The 24,742-nt window shown below is 48.5% G+C and overlaps 1 protein-coding gene across 4 annotated transcripts in view; it reads left to right on the top strand.

Annotated features, from left to right (window-relative positions):
* ralgapa2 (Ral GTPase activating protein catalytic subunit alpha 2) overlaps positions 1-24,742 on the top strand; it is a 168,734-nt gene that overhangs the window by 48,789 nt on the left and 95,203 nt on the right. For 3 of the 4 annotated variants that reach the window (XM_064331427.1, XM_064331400.1, XM_064331418.1), the window contains exons 6-17: positions 3,158-3,338; positions 6,591-6,706; positions 6,895-7,033; positions 8,308-8,516; positions 9,071-9,328; positions 10,281-10,460; positions 12,565-12,699; positions 14,278-14,426; positions 14,798-14,909; positions 15,742-15,979; positions 18,073-18,243; positions 22,828-22,968. In XM_064331427.1, coding sequence (XP_064187497.1) covers positions 3,158-3,338; positions 6,591-6,706; positions 6,895-7,033; positions 8,308-8,516; positions 9,071-9,328; positions 10,281-10,460; positions 12,565-12,699; positions 14,278-14,426; positions 14,798-14,909; positions 15,742-15,979; positions 18,073-18,243; positions 22,828-22,968 — 2,029 coding nt within the window. The remainder of the gene's footprint in view (positions 1-3,157; positions 3,339-6,590; positions 6,707-6,894; positions 7,034-8,307; positions 8,517-9,070; positions 9,329-10,280; positions 10,461-12,564; positions 12,700-14,277; positions 14,427-14,797; positions 14,910-15,741; positions 15,980-18,072; positions 18,244-22,827; positions 22,969-24,742) is intronic. The other variant, XM_064331409.1, reaches the window with a different exon arrangement.

The following is a 24,742-nucleotide window of genomic DNA, read 5'->3' as shown; positions in this document are numbered from 1 at the left end:
CACGCTCCCAGTTGCGCTGTGTGTGTTTACCCTCACTATCCTGGAAAGCCCAGCCCCCACTCCACACCTGCGCACCGGGCACCCAATTTGATCCAGCCCAGATGCATTAGTGGAGCGCGTCCAAGCATGATATTACAAACCAGAGGTTTGAGCGTTCCCAGAGCCCGGAACCTATCTAATATTTTCATTAAAAATTCATGATATAATGTTCCATAAAAATGTAGGTCACAAAAGTATATATTTGGAAATGAAACAAATATGAAAGACCATCAACATATGCTCAGAAATGGACCTGTTTTTATGTTATATGCCAAAGAAACTGCACGTTTAACTGCTGCTGTGGCTGTCACTGCTGACTGTTTGCATTACATTAACATTACGCTCTTATCCAGAGCGACATATACACATTTTTTTTTTTACATTGCATCCATCTATACAGCTGAATATATTACTGAAACAATACACGTTAAGTACGATGGCAGTGTCCTACCCGGGATTCGAACCTTCGACCTTTAGGTTACAAGACCAGTTCCTTACCCATTACACTATGCTGCAGCGCTGTTTAATTTGAATGGTGTGAGTGTTTAATAAGCGTGTATAATAGGCAGCCGGGTTATCTTCTCCCCAATGCATTTCTTTACTCATCTCAAGGCCCACGGTTTGGGAACCGCTGCTATAAATGGCTGTAAACCTCCAGCCCTCTGAACCCCAGCCCCAAAATGTCTGTGCCCGTCTAGGCCGGATGTCCCAGCTGCTGACACTGGTGCTCCCTGTTCCTCACAGGGGGCCCCTGTATTGATTCAACTGTTGTTGTGAGACAGTTTAGGGCAGATATCCATCCCAAAACACTCTATATATTTATAGAGTGTACAAAGCATTATGGACACCTGTGCTTTCCATGACATAGACTATGTGAATCTAGCAGGAAGAGGTGATCCCTTATTGATTGCACCTGTTAGATGCACTGCAGTAAGTGTATATGAAGGGGCGGAGACTGCTGTTTCAGCCTTTGGCCTGCCATTGGCTGGATCCTTTGGATGGTGGAGTGTTCTGGATGGGAAAATGAACATAAAAAAACCAAGCTGCACTCAAACCGGTGCCCTAGGCACATACTGCCATAGCCCATTCAAAGGCCCTTAAATCTTTTGCCTTGTCTATCCACGCTCTGAATGGCTCACATACACAACTCATGTCTCAGTTACCCCAAGGCTTAAAAATCCTTCTTCAACCTGTCGTCTCCCCATCATCTACGCTGAAGTTGATTTCGCAGGTGAAATGAAGCAGGGACCAGAGCTTTCACCTTGAATCATCTGGTCAGTCATGGAAAGAGTGGGAGTCCACAGTGCTCCCATTTTAGGAGCATTTACTTCTGAAAATTGCTGTGTGCTACCTGGAGCGGCCCCATCAATTAATTGGGATGCATTAGTGTGCTCCTAAAATGTTCAGCTTCAAGAGACTGTGGCCCTTGTGTGAGCCCGTGGCCCCTGTGAGGGAACGTGGCCCCTGTGTGAGCCTTTGGCCCCTCTGAGAGATCGTGGCCCCTGTGTGAGACTGCAGCCCCTATGCGAGACTGTGGCCCCTGTGTGAGCCCGTGGCCCTCTGTGAGCCTGTGGCCCCAGTGAGAGACCATGGGCCCTCAGAGAGATTGTGGCCCCTATGTGAGACTGTGGCCTCTGTGAGTGACCGCGGCCCCTGTATGAGAGCTGTGGCCCCTGTGAGACTGTCCCCTGTGTCAGCCTGTGGCCCCTGTGAGAGACCGTGGCCCCCGTGTCAACCTGTGGCCCCTGTGAGAGACCGTGGCCCCTGTGTCAACCTGTGTCCCCTGTGAGAGTCTGTGGCCCCTGTGTCAGCCTGTGGCCCCTGTGAGAGACCGCAGCCCCTGTGTGAGCCTGTGGCCCCTGTGAGAGACCGTGGCCCCTGTGTGAGCCTGTGGCCCCTGTGTGAGACTGTAGCCCCTATGCGAGACTGTGGCCCCTGTGTGAGCCCGTGGCCCTCTGTGAGCCTGTGGCCCCAGTGAGAGACCATGGGCCCTCAGAGAGATTGTGGCCCCTATGTGAGACTGTGGCCTCTGTGAGTGACCGCGGCCCCTGTATGAGAGCTGTGGCCCCTGTGAGACTGTCCCTGTGTCAGCCTGTGGCCCCTGTGAGAGACCGTGGCCCCGTGTCAACCTGTGGCCCCTGTGAGAGACCGTGGCCCCTGTGTCAACCTGTGTCCCCTGTGAGAGTCTGTGGCCCCTGTGTCAGCCTGTGGCCCCTGTGAGAGACCGCAGCCCCTGTGTGAGCCTGTGGCCCCTGTGAGAGACCGTGGCCCCTGTGTGAGCCTGTGGCCCCTGTGTGAGACTGTAGCCCCTATGCGAGACTGTGGCCCCTGTGTGAGCCCTTGGCCCTATGTGAGCCTGTGGCCCAGTGAGAGACCATGGGCCCTCAGAGAGATTGTGGCCCCTATGTGAGACTGTGGCCTCTGTGAGTGACCGCGGCCCCTGTATGAGAGCTGTGGCCCCTGTGAGACTGTCCCCTGTGTCAGCCTGTGGCCCCTGTGAGAGACCGTGGCCCCCGTGTCAGCCTGTGGCCCCTGTGAGAGACCGTGGCCCCTGTGTCAACCTGTGTCCCCTGTGAGAGTCTGTGGCCCCTGTGTCAGCCTGTGGCCCCTGTGAGAGACCGCAGCCCCTGTGTGAGCCTGTGGCCCCTGTGAGAGACCGTGGCCCCTGTGTGAGCCTGTGGCCCCTGTGTGAAACCGTGGCCCCTCTGAGAGACCGTGGCCCCTGTGTAAGCCGTGGCCCCTGTGTCAGCCTGTGGCCCCTGTGAGAGACCGTGGCCCCCGTGTCAGCCTGTGGCCCCTGTGAGAGACCATGGCCCCTGTGTCAGCCTGTGGCCCCTGTGACAGACCGTGGCCCCCGTGTCAGCCTGTGGCCCCTGTGAGAGACCGTGGCCCCTGTGTAAGCCGTGGCCCCTGTGTCAGCCTGTGGCCCCTGTGAGAGACCGTGGCCCCTATGAGAGACCGTGGCCCCCGTGTCAGCCTGTGGCCCCTGTGTACGCCGTGGCCCCTGTGTCAACCTGTGGCCCCTCTGAGAGACCGTGGCCCCTGTGTAAGCCGTGGCCCCTGTGTCAGCCTGTGGCCCCTGTGAGAGACCGTGGCCCCTGTGTGTCCCCCTCCTCAGATCCGCTGCGAGGGGATCCGGCTCTTCCTGCTGTGGCTGCAGGCGCTGCAGCAGAACTGCGCGGAGGAGCAGTGCCTGATCTTCGCCTGCCTGGTGCCGGGCTTCCCCGCCGTCCCCTCCTCCCGGGGGCCCTGCACCCTGGACACCATCATCTACAACCCCTTCTCCAACCCGCCGGACGGTGAGCGCTATGCCTGCCACACCCCCCCCACACCCGCCACGCCGATTGGCTGATCCCAGCGGAGAGATTAGTGGGACGGCTGATAGAGTAGAGAGAGCATCGTCTGTTCAGAGTAGAATGCGCAGTTGGGAGAGATCAGTCGGAGTGGTCAGGAGCGAGCTGTGTTTACTAAGAGCTGGGTCTGTTTTTGCAATAACAGCGGTGTGCATCTGTGCACTAAGAGCTGCGTGTGCATCTGTGCGCTAAGAGCTGTATGAGTGTCTGTGCACCATGAGCTGTATGTGCAATGTGAGCTCTGTGTGCAGTATGACCTCTGTGTGTACTATGAGCTGTGTGTGCAGTACTGTATGACTCTGTGTGTACTATGAGCTGTGTGTGCAGTACTGTATGACCTCTGTGTGTACTATGAGCTGTGTGTGCAGTACTGTATGAGCTCTGTGTGTACTATGAGCTGTGTGTGCAGTACTGTATGACCTCTGTGTGTACTATGAGCTGTGTGTGCAGTACTGTATGAGCTCTGTGTGTACTATGAGCTGTGTGTGCAGTACTGTATGACCTCTGTATGTACTATGAGCTGTGTGTGCAGTACTGTATGACCTCTGTGTGTACTATGAGCTGTGTGTGCAGTACTGTATGAGCTCTGTGTGTACTATGAGCTGTGTGTGCAGTACTGTATGACTCTGTGTGTACTATGAGCTGTGTGTGCAGTACTGTATGACCTCTGTGTGTACTATGAGCTGTGTGTGCAGTACTGTATGAGCTCTGTGTGTACTATGAGCTGTGTGTGCAGTATGACTCTGTGTGTACTATGAGCTGTGTGTGCAGTACTGTATGACTCTGTGTGTACTATGAGCTGTGTGTGCAGTACTGTATGACTCTGTGTGTACTATGAGCTGTGTGTGCAGTACTGTATGAGCTCTGTATGTACTATGAGCTGTGTGTGCAGTACTGTATGACTCTGTGTGTACTATGAGCTGTGTGTGCAGTACTGTATGACCTCTGTATGTACTATGAGCTGTGTGTGCAGTACTGTATGACTCTGTGTGTACTATGAGCTGTGTGTGCAGTACTGTATGACCTCTGTGTGTACTATGAGCTGTGTGTGCAGTACTGTATGACCTCTGTGTGTACTATGAGCTGTGTGTGCAGTACTGTATGACCTCTGTGTGCACTATGAGCTGTGTGTGCAGTACTGTATGACTCTGTGTGTACTATGAGCTGTGTGTGCAGTACTGTATGACTCTGTGTGTACTATGAGCTGTGTGTGCAGTACTGTATGACCTCTGTGTGTACTATGAGCTGTGTGTGCAGTACTGTATGAGCTCTGTGTGTACTATGAGCTGTGTGTGCAGTACTGTATGAGCTCTGTGTGTACTATGAGCTGTGTGTGCAGTACTGTATGACCTCTGTATGTACTATGAGCTGTGTGTGCAGTACTGTATGACCTCTGTGTGTACTATGAGCTGTGTGTGCAGTACTGTATGACCTCTGTGTGTACTATGAGCTGTGTGTGCAGTACTGTATGACCTCTGTGTGTACTATGAGCTGTGTGTGCGGTACTGTATGAGCTCTGTGTGTACTATGAGCTGTGTGTGCAGTACTGTATGACCTCTGTGTGTACTATGAGCTGTGTGTGCAGTACCGTATGACCTCTGTGTGTACTATGAGCTGTGTGTGCAGTACTGTATGACCTCTGTGTGCACTATGAGCTATGTGTGCAGTACTGTATGACCTCTGTGTGTACTATGAGCTGTGTGCAGTACTGTATGACCTCTGTGTGTACTATGAGCTGTGTGTGCAGTACTGTATGAGCTCTGTGTGTACTATGAGCTGTGTGTGCAGTACTGTATGAGCTCTGTGTGTACTATGAGCTGTGTGTGCAGTACTGTATGACCTCTGTGTGTACTATGAGCTGTGTGTGCAGTACTGTATGACCTCTGTGTGTACTATGAGCTGTGCGTGCAGTACTGTATGACCTCTGTGTGTACTATGAGCTGTGTGTGCAGTACTGTATGACCTCTGTGTGTACTATGAGCTGTGTGTGCAGTACTGTATGACCTCTGTGTGCACTATGAGCTGTGTGTGCAGTACTGTATGACCTCTGTGTGTACTATGAGCTGTGTGCAGTACTGTATGACCTCTGTGTGTACTATGAGCTGTGTGTGCAGTACTGTATGACCTCTGTGTGTACTATGAGCTGTGTGTGCAGTACTGTATGACCTCTGTGTGTACTATGAGCTGTGTGTGCAGTATGACTCTGTGTGTACTATGAGCTGTGTGTGCAGTACTGTATGACCTCTGTGTGTACTATGAGCTGTGTGTGCAGTACTGTATGACCTCTGTGTGTACTATGAGCTGTGTGTGCACTACTGTATGAGCTCTGTGTGTACTATGAGCTGTGTGTGCAGTACTGTATGACTCTGTGTGTACTATGAGCCGTGTGTGCAGTACTGTATGACCTCTGTGTGTACTATGAGCTGTGTGTGCAGTACTGTATGACCTCTGTGTGTACTATGAGCTGTGTGTGCAGTACTGTATGACTCTGTGTGTACTATGAGCCGTGTGTGCAGTATGACTCTGTGTGTACTATGAGCTGTGTGTGCAGTATGACTGTCTGTACTATGAGCTGTGTGGGCAGTATGACTGTCTGTACTATGAGCTGTATGTGCAGTATGACTGTCTGTACTATGAGCTGTGTGTGCAGTATGACTGTCTGTACTATGAGCTGTGTGTGCAGTATGACTGTCTGTACTATGAGCTGTGTGTGCAGTATGACTGTCTGTACTATGAGCTGTGTGTGCAGTATGACTGTCTGTACTATGAGCTGTATGTGCAGTATGACTGTCTGTACTATGAGCTGTGTGTGCAGTATGACTGTCTGTACTATGAGCTGTGTGTGCAGTATGACTGTCTGTACTATGAGCTGTGTGTGCAGTATGACTGTCTGTACTATGAGCTGTGTGTGCAGTATGACTGTCTGTACTATGAGCTGTGTGTGCAGTATGACTGTCTGTACTATGAGCTGTATGTGCAGTATGACTGTCTGTACTATGAGCTGTATGTGCAGTATGACTGTCTGTACTATGAGCTGTGTGTGCAGTATGACTCTGTGTGTACTATGAGCTGTGTGTGCAGTATGACTCTGTGTGTACTATGAGCCGTGTGTGCAGTATGACTCTGTGTGTACTATGAGCTGTGTGTCCCTGCAGTGTCTGCCTGCTGTAAGCTAATGCCTCTGAGTCTCCCCTGCAGCCAAGGTGGTCCCCGAGGAGATCACTCCGCTCGTCCCAGCCGTGCCTGGCGAGAAGGTGGCCGACGACCAGACCTGCTACATCCTCCAAACCCTCCTCAAGTTCATGGTTGTCCAGGTGAGCTGAGGTGGGCGGGGCTGCCCGTTGGATTCCCTCCTGCAGGGTGCTGCTGGGTTTGTTCTGTGCCCCTAACCGGAGCGGCGTGTCCTCTTCCTGCTCTCTTTCTCTCTCTCTCTCTCTCTCTCTCTCGCTCTCTCTCTCTCTCTCTCTCCCTCTCCCTCTCTCTCTCTCTCCCCCTGTACCAGGCCTCCAGTCTGGAGTGGAAGAACAGAGAGAACCAGGACAGCGGTTTCAGGTTCCTCTTTGCTCTGTTCAAGAAGTACTACCTTCCCCACCTCTTCCCCTCTTTCACCAAGCTCACCAACCTCTACAAGCCTCTCCTAGGTGAGTATGTGTGTGCGTCAGTGTGTGTGTGCGTGCGTGCGCGTGCATGTCTGTGTGTTTCTGTACCTGTGTGTGTATGGGAGTTTGCATATGTCTGTACCTGTGTGTGTGTGTGTGGATCTGTATATGTCTGTACTTATGTATGCATTTGAGTCACTGTGTGTATGTGTGTGTCCGTGAGCATGTGTGTGTTTCTGTAGTTGTGTGTGAGTGTGACTATATGTCTGTACCTATGTACTGTATGCCTTTGAGTATGTATGTGTGTGTGTGTGTACGCGTGCATGTCTATGTGTTTCTTTACCAGTGAATGCGAGTGTGTATTTGTCTGCAGTGTATGCCTTCGAGTCTGTGTGTGTGTGTGTGTGTGTGTGTGTGCTTCCCGCGCACGTTTCCCTGGGGTAATAGTGTGTGTGGGATGAGAGTCGGTGCTGAGCTATAAACAGGTTCTTCTGTTTGGAATTCCTCTTGGACCCGCGGTCACGTGCCTCCGATAGCTGATCCGATCCTTTTGTCTCCTCGCGGTGGAGTCTGTGTTTTCCACACGGAACACGCAGTGTTGGTCTGGAAGCAGCAAAGCCGTTTACGGAGAGGCCAGAGCCCCAAAGCGCTGCGTAAAGCACAATAACTACTCGTTTAAAACAGAGAAGAGAAGGAGAGAGATGCCTTGAATAGGTATAAAGCTTGACCCCCTATGCTAATTGCATCCCTCATAGCTCCTGAGGGCGGTCTGTTCTGTTCCCTGGTTGGAACATGAATATCGATTCAGAAGTCACGGGCACATGGAGATGAATATATTTGTCCCGGAGCTGAGACGGATACTCCATTCTGATTGGCTAACAAGTGTGCTTATACATCATTGGTCTTCCACAGTAACTGCTCATTTACTGTCTGGCTCTCTCTCTATTTCTTCTGTCTGTCCTACGATGTTTCTTCCATCCGCCCTTTTTGATCCAATTGTGTATTACTACCCCCCCTTCTCTTTTTCTCTCTCGCTCTCTCTCTCTCAATTTCTCACAAATCCAATTAAAACGAGGTCGTAAAATGACAATACACCAGGTCTTTTTGGCGAAACATTTTTAAATGTGCCACATAAAGCACACGTTCTTAAAAATATATTACGGACCTACCGTACCAAGATTTGAGTACCCATGCTTTCAATCGTGTATCTCTCCCACGAATCTCTTCATCTCTCCCTCTCAACCTCCTTACCTTGCTCTCTGTCCTTCCCTCCTTTTTCTCCCTCCTTCTCACTCCCATTCTTCCCGCCCCCCCAGACCTCCCCCACCACAGACCAAAGCCCCTGTACGTGCCGGTGACGCGCAACAACGAGAGCACCTTCTGCACGCGCGACCAGTACCTGGCCCCCCGCGTGGCCTTCATCACCTGGCTGGTCACCTTCTTCCTGGAGAAGAAGTACGTCAGCGCGGCGGCGGCGGCGCCCGGCTCCAAGAACGGCGCCGAGGTCCTGCCCAAGATCATCCAGGTTGGTGCGCGCGCGCGCGCGTGAGGCTGATCCCGGACCAGCCGGTGCCCGGTCGGGAGGCGCTTCCATTCCGCTCCGCCACTGACCCTGGATCTGTGTAACCGGCTGTAAAAAAAAAAAAAAAAAAAGATGTTGTCTTAACAAGTGTTTTAGCCTTGTTTTAAGATCTTTTTTTCCACTCAAGTAGAAAATGGTAGCTTATTTTATGTTTTCTTGACAAGTGTAGTGTGTTTGCTTACCCTACTGGGAAATCTTGAAATGACTCACTTCATTGGCAGTGTTTTTGTCTTATTTAGCAAAAAAGTTAATATAAAGATTTCATGTCTAAACGTAAGACTCAAATACTTGCTGAAACCAATCTTCCATAATGCCATTTTAATACTTTTTTCTTTCAAGAAGAATGGACGGTCTATTCTTTGAGTCAGATGGTGAAAAATGAAAGATCTGTTTGTTGTAGTTATGGAAACGGTTCCCCTGTCTGTTTGAAGTGTTGAACTGTAAGCTTGTCGGATTTGTCGAGTAAGCCGGTGTGTACTGTGTATGCGCGTGCTCAGACCGTGACTGCGGGCAGCAGCGGTCAGGAGAAGGCGGCGGCGGCGGCGGCGGCGGCGGCGGGGGCGGAGCCGGAGCCCAACGGGCCGGCGGAGCAGGAGAAGAGCCACTCCAACAGCAGCACGCTGTCGGACCGGCGGGCCAGCACCTCCAGCGTCTGCAGCATCGAGGAGGAGCACCGCTGCGTCTACGACATGGTGCACTGCATCCTGCTCTCCACCCGCGACAACGTCAACTTCGTCAACGAGGTCTTTCACCAGGTCAGCTCGCCGGGGGGATGCCGTTCCTGTAGTGCGCTCATTCGACGGCGAAGCCGCGCGTCTTTCCACGAGAAGCGAATTCATAATCGCCTCCATTCGTTGTCGATGAGAGCCCATGCTTAGCGTCCGCAAGGCATGGTGGGATCGCTGGCGATGTGAGGAAACCCGGCAAAGGACAGGGAGAGCGGCGTGATAGCCAATCAGATTAAAGATTCAATGTGTAAATTGTCCCCCATTTAAAAATTTTATTACATCCACAAGCGACTGATTATTAAATTACATTACAGGCATCTTATCCAGAATGACTTACATTTCATAATGACTTATAGATTTTACACAGCATTTACATCCATTTATACAGCTGGATATATACTGAAGCAATGCAGGTTAAGTACAAAGGCAGCGTCCTTCCTGGGAATTGAACCTGCAAGACCAGTTCCTTACCCGTTTCGCTACACTGATTGTGGGAGGTGCGAGCAGATGCCAGGCGACCTCGTTGGAGGATGTGTGGCTTCACGCTTAGCCAGTGCTGCGACAGCCCTCGTGCAACAGGCACGCTCTCTCTGCGGCATTCTTCATCCGGACTTACGGACCCCGGTTACCTTTATTTGTGTTGTACTGCCCCCTTGTGGTTAAATTTAAATCTCTGCGGTGTGCAGATGTTTTTTGTTGTATTTTGTCGCTACCCGTAGTGTTCTGTTTTTTTTTTTGGTTATGGTCTCTTTTTTCATCAAGCTCAGTTATGAATTCTGAATGAATTTAATTGAATTATCACTTGTTTTTGATAAAATATTTACAGCTTTTTTTAAACAATGCTTTCTTTCAGTTAGGTTGTCATGACGTTTTTGTGTCCATGCTGGCGTTCGTATACCTTATTTGAATGCAGTCTGGATAAGAGCACCCGCTAACTCGTAAATGTAAATGTCAATGTGACCGCGTGTCCGCTCTGCAGGCCTTCCTGTTGCCCTCCTGCGAGGCCTCGGCGACCCGGAAGGTGATCAAGGTTTACAGGAAGTGGATCTTGCAGGACAAGCCAGAGTTCATGACTGAGCCAGACAAGGACAGCCAAGAGGAGGGGGAGGAGGCTGCAGAGCAGCTAGTAGAGACAGAGACTGATAGCGCACAAATACAGGTACTCTCAGACTTTTATACTCATTTACACACACCTACACATACTGATAATGGGGACAGAGACTGATAGTGCACACATACAGGTACTCTTAAACATCGATACTCATTTACACGCACCTACACATACTGATAATGGAGACAGAGACTGATAGCGCACAAATACAGGTACTCTCATACGTCTGTACTCATTTACACACACCTACACGTACTGATAATGGAGACAGAGACTGATAGCACACATACAGGTACTCTCATACGTCTGTACTCATTTACACACACCTACACATACTGATAATGGAGACAGAGACTGATAGCGCACAAATACAGGTACTCTCATACGTCTGTACTCATTTACACACACCTGTACATACAGCTACTGGAGACAGAGACTGATAGCACACATACAGGTACTCTCATACGTCTGTACTCATTTACACACACCTACACGTACTGATAATGGAGACAGAGACTGATAGCACACATACAGGTACTCTCATACGTCTATACTCATTTACACACACCTACACGTACTGATAATGGAGACAGAGACTGATAGCGCACAAATACAGGTACTCTCATACGTCTATACTCATTTACACACACCTACACGTACTGATAATGGAGACAGAGACTGATAGTGCACACATACAGGTACTCTTAAACATCTATACTCATTTACACGCACCTGTACGTACTGCTAATGGGGACAGAGACTGATAGTGCACACATACAGGTACTCTCATACGTCTGTACTCATTTACACACACCTACACATACTGATAATGGAGACAGAGACTGATAGTGCACACATACAGGTGTTCTTAAAGATCGATACTCATTTACACACAACTACACATCCTGATAATGGAGACACAGACTGATAGTGCACACGCATACAGGTACTCTTAAACAATGATACTCTTTCACACACACCTGTACATACTGATAATGGAGACAGAGACTAATAGCACAGTCATGCAGGTACTCTTAAACATCGATACTCATTTACACACACCTACACATCCTGATAATGGAGACAGAGACTGATAGCACACACGCATACAGGTACTCTTAAACGATGATACTCTTTTACACACACCTGTACATACAGCTACTGGAGACAGAGACTGAAAGCACACATACAGGTACTCTTAAACATCAATACTCATTTACACACACCTGTACATACAGCTAATGGGGACAGAGACTAATACCACAAATACAGGTACTCTCGTACGTCTATACTCATTTACACACACCTACACATACTGATAATGGAGACAGAGACTGATAGTGCACACATACAGGTACTCTCATACGTCTGTACTCATTTACACACACCTACACATACTGATAATGGAGACAGAGACTGATAGTGCACACATACAGGTACTCTTAAACATCTATACTCATTTACACACATCTACACATGCTGATAATGGAGACAGAGACTGATAGCACACACGCATACAGGTACTCTTAAACAATGATACTCTTTAACACACACCTGTACATACAGCTACTGGAGACAGAGACTGAAAGCACACATACAGGTACTCTTAACTACCTGTAGACACGCGCACACACCTGCACGTCCTGCTAGTGGAGACAGAACATGACCTCACAGACAGGTAGTCTTAGACACCTATATACACATAGCTAGTGGGGACTATTATGCAGCTTTGTTTACCTACATAACTTTACATATCTGTACGCTACGCTAATAGGGACAGAGACCATGCACAGGTTCTGTTGTGCATTTATACACACCTACACACATCTACATGCAAAGCTTACGGAGACTGTCTGACCGCGTCCACACAATGCTGTTACACACCTTTGCGGGGACTGTTTGGTGCAAAATTAAATGAAGGGCTAAATGCTAATACTGAATGTCTTTTATGGGCCCAATTTTTTCATTAGCCATAAGATAGCAGTGCATGGTGACAATCTCTGTACCTCAAATCACATTGAGTCAGTGCACTGTATGGATTGTTGTAAATTGTGTAGTTGTATCTGATGCTCTACCAGAGCCTGTAGCCTCAGCAGGCTGTTAAATGGGACCTGCGTAATGGCTGCATGGTGACTCTCCCCTCCTCTCCCAGGCGCTGGTGATGCACGGGCACAGGCGCTCCTCCAGCTGGGGCCGAACGTACTCCTTCAGCAGCGCCATCAGCCGGGGCTGCCTCACCGAGACCAACAACCAGCCCGTCAAGGCCGGCGTCCAGTCCACACTGCAGGTGCATAGCGCGCCCGTCTGCCACGCCCCCAACCCCCCCCAGTCCCCCCTTATGCCCCGCCTGTGCCACGCCCACACCACACCCCTGCCACTCCCACGCTGCGCCGCTCCCATGAGTCTCTGGCTCGAGACACTTCACGGTCCACATGTAATGAAAGTTTGTAATGTTTACTGTGGTTTTGTCTATCAGTCAGTCAGTGAATCAGTGATCCAGTGAGCCAGCCAGTGAGTCAGTGAGTGAGCAAGTCAGTGAGTGAATAAATAAGTGATCGGAAGATTCAGTTCCTGGATCGGTCAGTAACGGAAAGATTAACTTAGTGGGTCGGTAACGGCGACAGAATCAGTTATCGGGTCAGTGAGCACTGTTAAGTGAGAGAATCCATCAGTGGATCCGTGTGTGAATGAGAGAATCAGCAAGTGAGTCAGGGAATCAGTGAACGAGTTAATAGGTAAAAGAATGAGTCAGTCGGTCAATGAGTCGGTAAGAAATTGAGTGAATCGGTCAGCAAGTGAATGATCGACGCCGTGGTTTACGAGGCTCTTTCTTCTAGTCGCGAGCGTGGAGCTCGCGGTTCGCTGGCTGGCGTCTTTTGTCCTTTGCGCTCTCGCTTACTGGAAGCGCGTTGGCTGGGCTCCAAAGCCAGCCGGTCGCCGATTGTTTTTCCTTAACGACGGCGATAAGGAGAGGCCGGCCGACGGCAGCGGCTCTTTGTTTTCCGGGCGAAAGCCGTTCGCCGTTCGAATCGGTAAACTAATTATAACCGCCTCGGAGGGGGCGCGTCTCCAAAAAAACGTGCAGACGTCAGCCGGAGAGGGGGCCGATGGACGGATAAACGCTGTCGGCGCGGCGACCTTGGGTTTAGAAACGCGCCCTTCTGCTCGTGTGTGTTTATGGGTCCGGGTCGGGTGGAACCGTGTTTTTTAGAGCAGGGTTTTTATCTCTGAGCCACTTTAAATGAGCATCCTGTGACTGAGGTATCCCCACTGCAGTATAAGTGTTAATGTTTGAGTCTTTCAATCCAGCACCCAGCACAGGCTGCATTTCAGTGGCTATTTAGCGCATATAAAAGCATATCGAAAGTGGGTAATCATACCCTGTCGATCTGTATTAACGGTGGCTTAACAGGGTGAGCCACCTTGCAGTCCAAAAAAAAGGAGAGCAGATAGTCCAACCTCCGTTCATATTTTTTTCTTTATTCTGACGGGTAGAAAGCAGAATGGGTAACAGATACCACATAACATGTCGACCAACAATGCTCGCCATATTCCTGACTAAATTAGTGCTCTGATGGCCTACAGACTAGATAGTACCTAACTAGATAGAGAAGGCAATGCAGCTCAGAAGCAGGGGAATCGGAACACTGGGCGGGGGGACTCGTGCACGGCTCGAGATTTGGCAGCCCTCTTGACCACGCCGCACAGCCTGCTACAAAAAAAACGTTCTTAACCGGGAAATCATGGATTTCCAAACGGCTCAGGACCCCCCCCCCCCCCCCCAGGGACATCCCGGGGCGTTAGAGGATAGAGGTACGCCGGTCACCGTGGCAACCGCGCTTTCTCTCCCTTTCCCGCGCGGCAGGTTTTCCTGACCAACTCGGCCAACGTCTTCCTGCTGGAGCCCTGCCAGGATGTGCCCAAGCTGCTGGAGAACCAGGTGGAGGTGTGCAAGGGCGTGCTCAGCATCTACCGCCGCATGATCATGGACCACACCATGAACCGCAAGACCTGGTCAGTCTCACCCACCGCACACGATGTTATGATGCCTGGAAACAGTCATAAGAACACTACTTAAAAACAACCAGTGATAAGACCATAAGGCTCTGTCACACCATTAACCGAAACATCTGATCAGTATCATAGAAATCATTTCTTCTTCTTCTTCTTCTTCTTCTTCTTATTATTCGTATTCTTCTTATTATTACTGGATTGTGGGATTGTGGTGTCGTCAGAGAATGTTCTGAGTTTTGGGGGCTCTGGCCCTGTTGAATAGTGTGTGTGTCTGTGTCTGTGTTAGTTCAGCTCAGGGGTTTTATGCATGGCTGTAATGGAAGGTGATTGGAGGGCTGACAGAGAGCATGCTGGGATGTGTCCCCCCGCAGGGAGCAGATGCTGCAGGTGCTGCTCAGGATCACGGAGGCGGTGATGAAGCGGCAGCAGGACAACCAAAGAAAGGACCCCTTCGCCGAGAGCCTGGCTGCTCTCCTCTTCAGGGTGAGGGGGCGGGACCTTACGCGCTGATCTGGGAACAGTGTAGAGCAGTGGTAACCAACCCTGCTCCTGGAGGTCTGCCAGTCTGTAGGTTTTCATTTTAACCCTAACGAAGAAAACCTCATTTAAAAGCTGGAGCTAGTAGAGTCAGGTGTGTCAAATTAGGGTTGAAGTGAAAACCAACTGGATGGTAGATCTCCAGGAACAAGGTTCATTATCGCTGGAGTAGAGCAGAGAGAGTAACTCCAGGGGATTGTTTACTGACCTGGGGACAGTTTAGAGCCAGGAGAGTGACTCCAGTGGATTGTTTGCTGACCTTGGGACAGTGTAAATCCAGGAGAGTAACTCCAGGACTGTTTGCTGACCTGGGGTCAGTGTAGAGTCAGGAGAGTAACTCCAGAGCTTTGCTTGCTGACCTGGAGTCAGTATAGAGCCAGGAGAGTAACTTCTGGGCTTTGCTTGCTGACCTGGGAACAGTGTAGAACAGCTACGCCCTTTGTCTTGGATGGAATATGTCACCTTTGTCATAGAAAGTAGTAAATGGTAAATGGACTGCATTTATATAGCGCTTTTATCCAAAGCGCTTTACAATTGATGCCTCTCATTCGCCAGAGCAGTTAGAGGTTAGGGGTTAGGTGTCTTGCTCAAGGACACTTCGACATGCCCAGGGGGGGGTTTTGAACCGGCAACCCTCCGACTGCCAGACAATCGGTCTTACCTCCTGAGCTATATCGCCCCTAGAGTAGTGTTCTGTATAGTGATATAATGTGACTAATGATGAATGAAACCCAAGGGGAACCCCTTTACTGAGTGCAGCCATCTCTCCCCCCCCCAGACCATCATCGTGGCGTGGGTGCGGGCCAACCTGAGCGTCTTCATCTCGCGGGAGCTGTGGGACGAGCTGCTGAGCGTGCTCTCCTCGCTCACCGACTGGGAGGAGCTGGTGAGCGAGTGGTCCAGCATCATGGACTCCCTGACGGCTGTGCTGGCCCGCACCGTCTACGGCCTGGACATGAGCAGCCTGCCCCTGGACAAGCTGAGCGAGCAGAAGGAGAAGAAGCAGCGGGGCAGAGGTACGCCCAGCCCCGCCCCGCGCTCAAACACGTAGCGCGGCATACATTACGGGGACCGCGTGGCCGAGTGCAAGTGTGTATCATTATGAGTACCGCACACTCAAACGCGCGGCATTGTGGGGACCGTACATTCAAGTACAAGTCTGTGTCATTATAAGTGCCGCACACTAAAACACACAGCTTTGCGGGGACCACACACTCAAATACAAGTCTGTATCATTATATGTACCGCACACTCAAACACGTGGCTTTGCGGGGACCGCACACTCAAATGCAAGTTTGTATCATTATAAGTACCACACACTCAGACACACAGCTTTGTGGGGACCACACACTCAAATACAAGTCACTATCATTGTAGGTTCTATACACCAAAATGCGGAGACGTATCATTGTATTATGACAGTAAACTGTGAGAATTTGTTGTACCGTCGCTGTGTATAGCATCACAGGTACAGTACAATGAAACAAATGCTTATCTCATTATGGGTACCGTGCCCTTAAACACATTTATATCATTACGCGTCCTGCACGCTTAAATGTGTGCCTATGTCATTAAAAGTTCTGTGAACTCAAATAGAGCGTGATATGATTTTAACTTAAGATTTTTAAACAGATACAGCAAATGCTAACTGAAGCACATGCTTGTATTATTGTAGTTACTGAGCCTTCACTTTAACACAGAGCATTATATCATTTTAATAATTAACACTAAACGGTTAAGATTTCTTTCAGGTATAGTAACGCTGACACAGAACATTCAAATCATTCTGGTGCTGTGCACTCATTTATATCTTTACAGGTACAGCACAATGAGTTATTATAGCTGCTGCACAGTAGTTCAGAACATTTTATCACCATTCATAATAAACTGTATAAAATAAAGCTCTTTTATTACAGCTACACTGCCCTTTAGCATGTAGTGTTTATAAACTTGCTGTTGGCTATTGTGCGCTCAAACACATTTACGTCATTACAGGTATTACGCATTCGAATGCATATTTTGTTAAAGGGCTCTTTCTGTTTGTAGGTGTGACACCAGGTTGTGCACCAGGACAGTTTGATCAGTGCTGTCACCCAATGCTATTACCCTTCCAGCTGTTGACTGGAACTCCCTTTCTACACGGCAACCTGAAATTGCATCCAGTGTCACATATCCCGCCCAGTTTGTGCGTTCTGTAATTTCATTGTGAGCTCAACGCATCGTCTACGCGGCAATGCCATGATTAATGGGTTTCATTTTAAGCGTCGCAGGAATTCGTTAGCGAGTTCCAGCGCTCGTATTTTGATAGGTTATTCGGTAGCGCGTGTTCGATGCGTCACGGTAAACAGGGAAGCCGCTGTTGACTTTTTCTCGCCCGCGGAATTGACTCCGATTCGTATCGATTGTGGGAAATTTTGGCGAAATTGCCATTACGAGTTATTGAGTGGGGCCCTGTTCACGCAGTGTAAATAGTCTGCGAGGGACATGAAGAGCAGGCACAATTAGAGGAGGCACTTCAGCACTGAGCGCGGTGATTCACACGGATACCCAGAGCTAATGCAGGCAGTCAAACCCACCTGCGCTCTGCAAGGCCGGCAAGCGTGTATGTGTCTGTGTGTGTGTATTTCTGTGTGTGTTTCAGGTTTCATTGTGATTGTGTGCATGTCTTCCAGGGTCAGCATAACGAGCATTGGTACATCTGTATATATCCATTTCAGAGATGATCTAAAATCAATGTGATGTGTGTTTTCAGGGTTAGAATAAGACTGTGCAGATATGTATATGTCTGCGCATGTTTCAGGGTGCGTGTCACAGTGTCTTTGTACGTGTCCTTGTGTGTGTGTGTGTGTGTGTGTGTGTGTTTCCAGTTTCCAGTGTCACTGTGTCTATGTTTGACATCCAGGCTCAGCATGACATATCTAACGTATATCTGTTTCAGAGACGATCTGAAATCAGTGTGATGTGATGTGTTTTCAGGGTCGGTGTAACACTGTGTGCAGGTACATATATCTTTGTGCATGTTTCAGGTTTCTTGTAACAGTGATAGTGATTCAAGGTCAGCGTAATGCCTTACGCTTGAGCGTAACGTCTGCGTCTGTGTGCGTTTCAGGGGTGATCAAGGACTCGCAGGCGGCGGCGTCGGTGGGGCGCTCCTTCTCCCTCAGCTGGAGGAACCAGGGGGACACGGGGGTGCAGGAGCCCATGCGCTTCCGCAGCGCCACCACGTCCGGCGCCCCCGGCGTGGAGAAGGCCCGCAACAGCGTCCGGCAGAAAGCCACGGGTACGCGCCGCCGCCGCCGCCGCCGCCGCCGGCCCGGGGGCCGTCCGCTCGCTCAGTGACATCACAGCGAGCGCGGGAAAACCCGCCCGTCCCCGCTTACCGTGACCCGGGTCCATATCAGACCTGGGTCAAATACGTGTTTGTTTTGTATTCAAATACTTTTCTACTGATCTTGTCTGGTGTTTGGAACCAATTAAATACTTTCAAAAAGTGCAAACCCCGCCTTCTGGTCATATTGGCAGGCTCAGTTACGTCAGGCAAGATCAATAGAGCACAGAAAAGTATTTGAATCTGTAACAAATACGTATTTGACCCAGGTTTGGTCCATATACTCACACACCAATGACATGTCGACAACAAACAGCACCCAGAGTGCTTCCACACAAAATGGCCGCCTGGAATTCTTATACACAGTAAATTGAGTTGTGTTTAGCATGTACAATGAGATGCAGTTTTATTTTAAACCCAATTTCATGATTTCATCTGGGTTTATATTTGAAAGTAATCTCACTCTGCTGTTGTGCGTTGAAGATGTAACCTTCGCTAACATTAGCCACCCTGCCTTGCGTATTTAAAATGCTGTTAAGGTTGTCCCAAGTGTTCCCTAGAGATGACACTTTTTTTTGTATTTGCCCCCCAAATTACCCAGAGTGATTTGCACTCAATCTCAAGCTAGAGACTGGAGTCATTTCCCAGTCTGGTAATATTGGGCTAATGTGCCTCCCGGTACAAACGGTGTCTGTCCCTACACAAAGGCGCTATTGACTAAAGCGTGGGGTGAAACAGTATATTTGGGCAGGGCCTTTATGTCTGTCCGGGTGTTCCTGAAAGGCTAGGTCCTGAAACACAAAAGGCGAGCAGATGGTGGCCATTGTCCCCCTCAGATGTCACCAGGCGAACCGCAACATGTTTCTATGTCAGTGTGCTGACAGACTTCCTCCTTTTTTGACAAGTTGCAAACCCCCCAACCCCACCCCCCGACCTGCCATGTAACTAAATCATAAATAATTTTCTCAGTAATTTCGGAAAAAGAGGCGCGTTTGTGAACCTCGTTTCCTTGAACTTGAAGACGGTGTGGATCTGAATTTGTGAAAATTGGAAAATTACGCTTTTCATACAGCTAAAGCACGGGACCACTTACACGTCACGAGCAGTTTGGCGGCATGATTTGAGTTTCACTGAAGAGCGCTGTGTCGGCACTTATTTGTAAACGGAAAAGAAAGAAGCAAGTTTACATTTCTTCATTTAATAGCCGTTGCATTCCCTCCTCGATGAAGCAGCAACACCATTGGCTGTTTCCTGGGCTATGATAACAAGCTCGCGGCAGCGGCAGGTGTGGCGCTCTGTACACAGCAGGAAAGGACACGTCGGTTGAAGGGCAAACCGGCAGTCAACACATGCAGTCTGGGTAGAGTTGGGGAAAGGTATCATTTCACAGTAGGCCTGGGAAGGCCATTAGCGGCTCAGCTCAGTAACTGAGGAAAGAACTGCCCATATATGGTCAGGGGGTGCTTTCTCTGAATCTACTGGGCAGCAGGTGAACAAAGGCACCCATGGTGGCACCCATATATATATATAAAAAAAAAATAAAAAAAATATATATATATATATATGTATACACACACAGAGTGAGCTCCATAAAGTTTGGGACAGAGACATCGTTTTTCTTGATTTGGTTCTGTACTCCACAATTGTCGGTTTGTAATCAAACACTTCACATGTGGTGAAAGAGCACATACTCGGCTGGCATTTAAGCATATTTTTATACACTTTGGTTTCACCATGTAGAAATGACAGCACTTTTTATACACACCCCCTTCATTTATCACAGTATCATATTTGGGACATATTAATGTTATGTGCATGAAAGTTGTCATGTTTAGTCATTTGTTGCATATACTTTGCATGCAATGACTGCTTGAAGTCTGTGACCCATAGACATCACCAGGTGCCGAGTACCTTCTCTGGTGATGCTCTGCCAGGCCTGTGCTGGAGCCATCTTTAGCTCTTGCTTGTTCTTCTTGGTGTAGTTGCCTTACGTGTTCTCTTCAGCATACGAAACGCATGTTCTTTTTAATGGTGTCGACGGTTGATTTTGGTAAGCCTAAGGTTTAGCCTATGCCTCAGCTTCATGATGGCTTCCTTGAATTTCATTGGCACAGCTCTGGTCCTCATGTTGACAAATGCCAGTAACAGACAGCAAATCAATCAAAAGCCTAGAATCAAGACTAGATACAGGCAGCTCTCGTATACATGCACAAAGGAAGTAATCGAACACACCTGACTAATCAGAAAAACCTGTGAAGCCATTTGTCCCAAACATTATGGTGCCCTGAAATATATATAAAAGTGCTGCCATTTCTGCACTGTGATAACAAAATGTATACAAATACCCTTAACTTATAGGTGAGAATGTGCACTTTAAATGTGACTTGTTTGATTACAAATCTAAAATCGAGGAGTACAGAGCCAAATCAAGGAAAAAAAATGTCTTTGTCCCAAACAGAATGAAGTTCGCTGTATATATGTTTTGTTGCTTGCTCAATTAAATGTTCTTTTTGTTATTCAAGTCCTGGAGACAATTTTTGTTATTTATTTTAACAACACTGCTGAAAATGCCTGCTGGGATTCTAAGCTGATTTTAGCTGGTCACAGCTGGTGTGTGGCTGGTCAAAGCCTGTTAAGCTGGTGGCCAAACTGGGGGACCAGCTGACTATAGTACTATAGTATGGTTGGTCAGCTGGTCAACCAGCTAGAAGTGTTGAAAACACAGCTTCAAACAACTTGACCAGCTTAGGCTGGTTTAAACTGGAATTTTCAGCAGGGAAGATGTTTCCCTCTGGACACATTTTGATTGTTCTTAATCGCCCACTGCAACAGGTGGTGCTGCAGCTGGTGTTTGCATTAAAGCTACAGAATGTGGGTGGTGCATTTTTTCCTATGTGCGCTGAGCCGCACAACCCCGCATTGCGCGATGGCGAGCGTTTGCGGATGAATGCGTCGACTGTGTAGGCTAATGGCTTTAAAAAACGGAGACACTGAAAGCGCTAATTCCATTCCTCCCTTCCGCCACACACACGCGCGCGGACACACACACACACACAGCAAAAAATTAGCGATCGCATCTCCGCAGCACGAGTAGCTCGTTGAGTTTGGAGCAGATGCAGTCGGGGCTGAAGGAGCCCTCTCTGAAGCCGCCTGGCTCTTGTGTGGAAAGCGACATGAAACGCCGCCGTCTCGGATTCTTCCTTTTCCCGCCGCCTAATTGGATTTCTCACGCATTGAAGTTCAAACGCGTCCAAATCCCCCCTACTTAAAAAGAACCGGGACTTCAATCACCTAGCCGTCTTAATAGTTTCATTAGGAGCGTAATTAATGCTTATTAAAATGCATAAATAGGTAGGACTTGCTTGCCTCGCAGAAGCGATGCAATCTTTAAATAAAAACGGCGCTAATTAAAACGCACTGTTTGCAGAGAATAACACTCTTCTCTTTCATAGCCGTCCTCTCGATTATACTTGAAGTGCTGTCTAGAAACAATACTGAAATTGTGCCTTATCATGACGAATGGTAAAACATATATGCTGCTCGATATTTCCTTTGTGGTGCTTGAAAGCTGCTGCAGCGGGAAAATGGATATTAGTGACAGTTTAGCAATTACACAATAGCTATCACAGCGGATCCATTATTTTAAACCCATCGCTGTTTTACTTTAAGTTATGATAATAGATTATGTTAATGGTACAAATAAATATGTCCTTGTGCTATACTTCACTGTACTTTTTTGAAGGCTGAATCTAACGTGTCCACAATACTTGTCCTGTGTCTATATATCAATTTATAAGAGTGTCATCCAAAGTAAATCAGTCCTTGAATATGCAGATAGTTGGATATGATGTTATATAATTTTGGGAACACTATTAATCATCTTGATATTTTGATGCCAACAAGTGGTTTATATTAAGAGTATTAAATTCTGTCTAGCTTTTAGTGACATGTCTTTTTTCCACTGGTAACAACCTTTTACAGACTTGACATTGCTTTTATCACAAAGGATGAGAGCAAGTCAATCTTTTGTTTAAGTGGAATCAACTCACGAAGGCTCGCCTCACTCTGAATCCTGAAAATTATTACTGAAATAAAGATGTTTTCATTGAGGGGGCCACTTTGGGACAATTTCATTGTCAAACCCCCGTTATTCTATTATAGACGTTATCTTCAAATGATGCGCAGAAGATAATGGGGTCGGATTAGGCGTCTCATTTTGGTTTTTTTTGGAAGCTTTTGCTCTGCCTACTGTTCCCTCTCTTGCCAAATTGGATCTCATTTGAACATTTTCGAGTGAGCGCATTTAGGTTCATTTTTAAGATTCTTCTCGGAAAAGTGAAAACACAGCACGCTGAACACATGCCACCAACACTGATGCTGATTTGTGAAATAAAAAATTAAAAAAAGTTTAAGTAAAAAGATTTTTTTCTTTTTTATTTTCATTTATTTTGAAATTTTTTCCCCCCTTGCCCCCTTGTCTGTCACGTGACTGGTTTCTTGTGTGTCCCTCTCTTCGACCGCCCTTCCCGACGGAAGCTAAGCGAAGCCAGTCTATCAGCAACTGCGTTCACCTTTACGAGGCTTTGCCCGCTACTAAAAGCGTCCCTCTGCTGCTCCACACTGTCAGCTCTTTCTTACCTGGCGTCTCTTCCAACTCTTGCGCTCACCGGCTCTCAGGTACAGTGCGCTGAGCGCTCTCTCTGCTCCTCTTCCCTTCCCTCCTGTCCCTCGTTTCCCGCTGCCCCGTTGCCCCTCCTTCCCCGATGTTCCCTTCCTGCGATTTTTCTGATACCCGGTTTCGGTATTTCCTACGTCCTGCTGTTTCCCCCCACCTTCTTATCTTTGCTGATATTCCCCCTGTACTTTCCCTGATTTTCTCCTTTCTTCTTTCCTGATATTCCCCCTCTCCTCTCCTGATATTCCCCCTCTCTCCTCTCCTTATATTCCCCCTCTCCTCTCCTGATCTTCCCTCTCTCCTCTCCTGATCTTCCCTCTCTCCTTTCCTGATATTCCCCCTCTCCTCTCCTGATATTCCCCCTCTCCTCTCCTGATATTCCCCCTCTCCTCTCCTGATATTCCCCCCTATCCTCTCCTGATATTCCCCCCTATCCTCTCCTGATATCCCCCCTCTCCTCTCCTGATATTCCCTCCTCTCCTCTCCTGATATTCCCTCTCTCCTCTCCTGATATTCCCCCCTATCCTCTCCTGATATTCCCCCTCTCCTCTCCTGATATTCCCCCTATCCTCTCCTGATATTCCCCCCTATCCTCTCCTGATATTCCCCCTCTCCTCTCCTGATATTCCCCTCTCCTCTCCTGATATTCCCTCTCTCCTCTCCTGATATTCCCCCTATCCTCTCTGATATCCCCCTCTCCTCTCCTGGTATCCCCTCCTCTCCTTCTGATATCCCCTCTCCTCTCCTGGTATCCCCTCCTCTCCTCTCCTGATATTCCCCCTCTCCTCTCCTGATATTCCCCCTATCCTCTCCTGATATTCCCCCTATCCTCTCTGTATCCCTCTCCTCTGTATCCCTCCTCTCCTCTCCTGATATTCCCTCTCCTCTCTGTATTCCCCCCTATCCTCTCCTGATATTCCCCCTATCCTCTCCTGATATCCCCCTCTCTCTCCTGTATCCCCTCTCCTCTCCTGATATTCCCCCTATCCTCTCCTGATATTCCCCCCTCTCCTCTCCTGATATTCCCCCTCTCCCCTCCGATATTCTCCCTATCCTCTCCTTATATTCCCCTTCCTCTCCTGGTACCCCCCTCTCCTCTCCTGATTTCCCCTTCTTCTTTCCTGATATTCCCATTCTCCCTCTCTCCTCTCCATATATTCCCCTCTCTCCTCTCCTATATTCCCCCTCTCCTCTCCTGATTCCCTCTCCTTCCTGATCTTCCCTCTCCCCTCCTGATTCCTCTCCTTCTGATATCCCCTCTCCTCTCCTGATATTCCCTCTCTCCTCTCTTGATATTCCTCTCTCTCCTTTCCTGATATTCCTCCTATTCTTTGGTTCCTTGTGTGCTGAGGGTTTTAATCATATTTTGTTTGTGAAATCGTTGTTAGTTTAAATCTACCCCTTTTAAAACGGTTAGCATTCTTCTTTAGACTTTTTTTATTTTTGTCAAAGAAGGGAGAAAAGGTTTTGAAGGGTAAAATGTTGATAAATATAAATTAAGTGTTATTTTTGTACAGTCGTTGCCCTCCTCATTGACGGAAGACTTGAGACGCGTACGTTCACTGCAGTTTGGGGAATAGCGTCACTGCGTTAGCTGTAATAACAGCACATGTGGGGATGTGTAAGTCACAAGCACAGCTATGGGATAGGAAGGTAGAATTAAGGGGAGGCAAACTGCGGGGCTTGAATTGAATCAGAGGTGGATGTAGATAATCCACTCTGGATAGGGCTGTGCAGGCCGGGCGCAGTGCATTGTGGGAAACGTGTACGAATGGC

The sequence above is a fragment of the Anguilla rostrata genome, chromosome 1, assembly GCF_018555375.3.
Source record: "Anguilla rostrata isolate EN2019 chromosome 1, ASM1855537v3, whole genome shotgun sequence".
Lineage (NCBI taxonomy): Eukaryota > Metazoa > Chordata > Actinopteri > Anguilliformes > Anguillidae > Anguilla > Anguilla rostrata.
The sequence above is the reverse complement of the archived record's forward strand: the minus strand, read 5'-3'. Positions and strand labels throughout refer to the sequence as shown.